At 44.7% G+C, this 4085-nt stretch overlaps 1 protein-coding gene across 1 annotated transcript in view; it reads left to right on the plus strand.

The window, feature by feature from the left end:
• USP45 (ubiquitin specific peptidase 45) overlaps window positions 1-4085 on the plus strand; it is a 63075-nt gene that overhangs the window by 13813 nt on the left and 45177 nt on the right. The window contains 2 exon segments of the mRNA XM_005871462.2: window positions 724-896; window positions 1264-1367. Coding sequence (XP_005871524.1) covers window positions 724-896; window positions 1264-1367 — 277 coding nt within the window.

The raw sequence follows: 4085 nt of genomic DNA on the forward strand, positions 1-4085 counted from the left end.
AATTTCCACTCAGTCAGCCTTCCTGTGGTTCTGGATGATGTCCGTTCCGTCTTTTAGTTGTATTTTTGAAGTGGTTGTGCGAGGCAGCAATCTCTGGTGTTTACCTATGCTGCCATCTTGGGTTCTCCTCCTTTATTTATTAAATTTTTATTTTTGAACTAATTTTAGATTCACAGGAAGGTACAAAGAAATATACAAGGAGGTCCCACTCACCCTTCACTTAACCTCTCCTGGTTTAACATATTGTATTTCTATAGTATATCAAAACCAGGAACCCGACATAGGTGCAATGCTTAGGTTATTCAGATTTCACCAGATATGCATTCGTGTGTGTGTGTGTGTGTGTGTGTGTGTGTGTCTATGCACATGCATTAGTAGTTTTGCAATTTTATTACATGTGTAGCTTTCTTTAACCACCACAATCAAGATACTTGACTGTTAAATCACCACCCAAAGTTGATACCTGTCTACAGCCACAGCTCTGAGTTTCTCCCCATCTGTAGCCTTTGGCAACCACTAATCTGTTCTCCAACTCTATAATTATGTTATTTCACAAATGTTTTATAAATGGAATCATGCAATATGTATCCTTTATGAGTTATTTTGTTCTTTTTTTCAATCTCAGTGCTTTTTACAGCATTTTAATATTAGGGAGTTTGCTTACTGATGATAGCACTTTGGTTTAGCAAAGAAAATGCTCAAATTTTGTTTTGTCTTATTCAGTAGGTTTCACTTGCCAACATGTAAGTCATGCTGTCAGTGTGAATCATGTGAAAAAAGCAATAGCTGAGAATCTGTGGTCAGCTTGCTCAGAATGTTTAAAAGAAAGAAGATTCCATGATGGACAGCCAGTACTTTCTTCTGAGATTTGGTTGTGCCTCAAGTGTGGTTTTCAGGTGAGAAAAGGTTTTTTTTTTTTTATGTGGGAGTTTGTCTTAAATATTTTCCTTAATGATTATTTTGAGTTGGATTGTCAGTAATGCTAAGAACTTAAGATAAATTTATTCCATGTTTTGATAGAACTCTCCAAGAAATGTCTTAGAAATGTTTAAGGTAAAGTAAAAGGTGTTTTGTTCAGAAAGTAATCATGTGTGGTTTATAAGAACTTGAAAAGAAATCCAGTCCATTAGAAATAGTTCTCATATCTAGACCTTCTTTTACTGTTTGTATTTTATGATTTTTGAGTTTGGATATGATTTAAGTTTTGGTTGATTTAGAAACAAATATGTATGTAAGTCAAAACAGCAATCTGTTCCTCTTTAGGGATGTGGTAGAAACTCAGAAAGCCAGCATTCATTGAAGCACTTCAAGAGTTGGAGAACAGAGCTTCACTGTATTATAATTAGTCTGAGCTCATGGATTATATGGTAAGTTAGATTTTGTTAGTACTTATGTCCACTACAAAAATACCCTCTTTTTTTTTTTTTAGCTTTATGGGTAAAATAATTAAAGATGTTATACCAGCTTATGCTTTTTAGCCTGACTACAACCTATGGAATAATTTAAGAAAATAATTACTCATGAATATAAAATTTAAATAAGGAAGAAAATAGAAAAATTCTTTCCAGTCACTTTTTCGTAATGAACTTGCTAATACAGAATCCCGAGTTCTAGAGGAGGAAGGAGCTTGAAGCAGTCAAGTGTATGGTGATGCTCTGTAGGTAAAAGGGAACTTCTTAGGGAATCTACTATGAAACCTTACTTGGAAATCAAGTTCCGTTCCCTCACTTTATGCATAAGGACACTGAATATCATTTACCTTTTTGTGGTTACACAATAAAAATCCAGGCACTAAAACAAGTCTTCTTTTTGAGTCCCTAGTCTCTTCTCAGCATACCACACAGCTTGAGTGGTATAAGTGAACACTATGGAAATGCTTTCCTTGTATTTTACAACAAAAATTTTCTAACTAGAATTTATAGACTCCTAGGGTTCCTTGAATGAGTTTTCAGGAGTTTTCTTAAGACAAAAATATTTTAACTTTGTGTTTTTATTTCAGGGTTCTAAAATTAATATTAGAATATTTTGGCTGGTAGGAGAGATCACCATCTTATAATTTAATTCATCCACAAGGTCAGATGGTTGCAGCATTTGTGTTTTTGTTGTTGTTGGTTCCAAGCAATAGTATTGGGGAGAATGAGGGAAAAAAATTGCCTGGCTTGTGGCTCAGTGGTTGAACATCGACCCATGCACCAAGAGGTCACTGGTTCGATTCCCGGTCAGGGTACATGCCTGAGTTGCAGGCTCTATCCCTAGTAGGGGGTGTACAGGAGGCAGCCAATCGATGTTTCTCTCATCCATGTTTCTATCTCTCTCTCCCTCTCTTCTCCTCTCTCTCCAAAATCAATAAAAACATATTAAAATAAAAGAAGGCAAAAATAGAGGGAACTTAATATGTAAATAGTGCATTGGAGCTAGAGGAAGGGGGGGATGATGTCTAGTGTGGCAGCACAATAAACATTTCTCAGTAGTCTTAAAAGAAGCAATGGTCTCAAACTATGGGGTGGGCTTGTTAAAATAGATTGCTGGGTCCCAGGCTTACAGTTTCTGATTTAGTAGTTTTAGGGTAGGGCCTGAGAATTTGCCTTTCTATGTCCCCAGGTGTTGCCAGTGCTGCTGGTCTGGGACCACAATTTGAGGACCATTGCAATGGGAAAAGGTGATGGGAGAATTGAGTGGCACCTGGTAGAATAGTCTCATCTCAAGTCAGTCTGTGTCAAAACTGCCATTGTAGCTCTTAGGATCATGATTGTGGTCCTAAGGGAACCATTTCCTGTTTAAAGGAAGAAATTCAAGTTTGTCACATACAGCTATAGAAATTTAAAGGTTGTGACTATTTTCTTTTCTCATCTAATTATTTTTTTATAATATACTAGAGGCCCGGTGCACAAAAATTTGTGCACTCGGGGGAGAGAGGGGGTCCCTCAGCCCGTCCTGTGCCCTCTCGCAGTCTGGGACACCTCAGGAGATAATGACCTGCTGGCTTAGGCCTGCTCCCGGGTGGCAGAGGGCAGGCCCAATCCCTAGGTGCAGCCCCTGGTCGGGCTCAGAGCAGGGCCGATTGGGGAGTTGGGGCGCTGCCCCCTGTCATGCACAGAGCAGGGCAGATCGGGAGGTTGCGATGCCACCCCTAGTCACGCTCAGGGTACGGCCAATTGGGGGGTTGGGGCGCCGCCACCTGTCACACTCAAGGCAGGGTCGATAGGGAAGTTGCGGCGCCACCCCCTGTCATGCACAGAGCAGGGCAGATCGGGAGGTTGCGATGCCACCCCTAGTCACGCTCAGGGTACGGCCAATTGGGGGGTTGGGGCGCCGCCACCTGTCACACTCAAGGCAGGGTCGATAGGGAAGTTGCGGCGCCACCCCCTGTCATGCACAGAGCAGGGCAGATCGGGAGGTTGCGATGCCACCCCTAGTCACGCTCAGGGTACGGCCAATTGGGGGGTTGGGGCGCCGCCACCTGTCACACTCAAGGCAGGGTCGATAGGGAAGTTGCGGCGCCACCCCCTGTCATGCACAGAGCAGGGCAGATCGGGAGGTTGCGATGCCACCCCTAGTCACGCTCAGGGTACGGCCAATTGGGGGGTTGGGGCGCCGCCACCTGTCACACTCAAGGCAGGGTCGATAGGGAAGTTGCGGCGCCACCCCCTGTCATGCACAGAGCAGGGCAGATCGGGAGGTTGCGATGCCACCCCTAGTCACGCTCAGGGTACGGCCAATTGGGGGGTTGGGGCGCCGCCACCTGTCACACTCAAGGCAGGGTCGATAGGGAAGTTGCACAGAGCAGGGCTGATCAGGGGGTTGGGGCGTTGCCCCCTGTCATGCACAGAGCAGGGCAGATCGGGAGGTTGCGATGCCACCCCTAGTCACGCTCAGGGTACGGCCAATTGGGGGGTTGGGGCGCCGCCACCTGTCACACTCAAGGCAGGGTCGATAGGGAAGTTGCACAGAGCAGGGCTGATCAGGGGGTTGGGGCGTTGCCCCCTGTCATGCACAGAGCAGGGCCCATCAGGGGGGTTGGGGCTCTGTACCCTGTCACACACAGAGCAGGGCCGATCAGGGGGTTGAGGAGCTCCCCCCTGTCA

This window comes from Myotis brandtii, unplaced genomic scaffold (assembly GCF_000412655.1).
Source record: "Myotis brandtii unplaced genomic scaffold, ASM41265v1 scaffold343, whole genome shotgun sequence".
In the NCBI taxonomy this organism is placed as follows: Eukaryota; Metazoa; Chordata; class Mammalia; order Chiroptera; family Vespertilionidae; genus Myotis; species Myotis brandtii.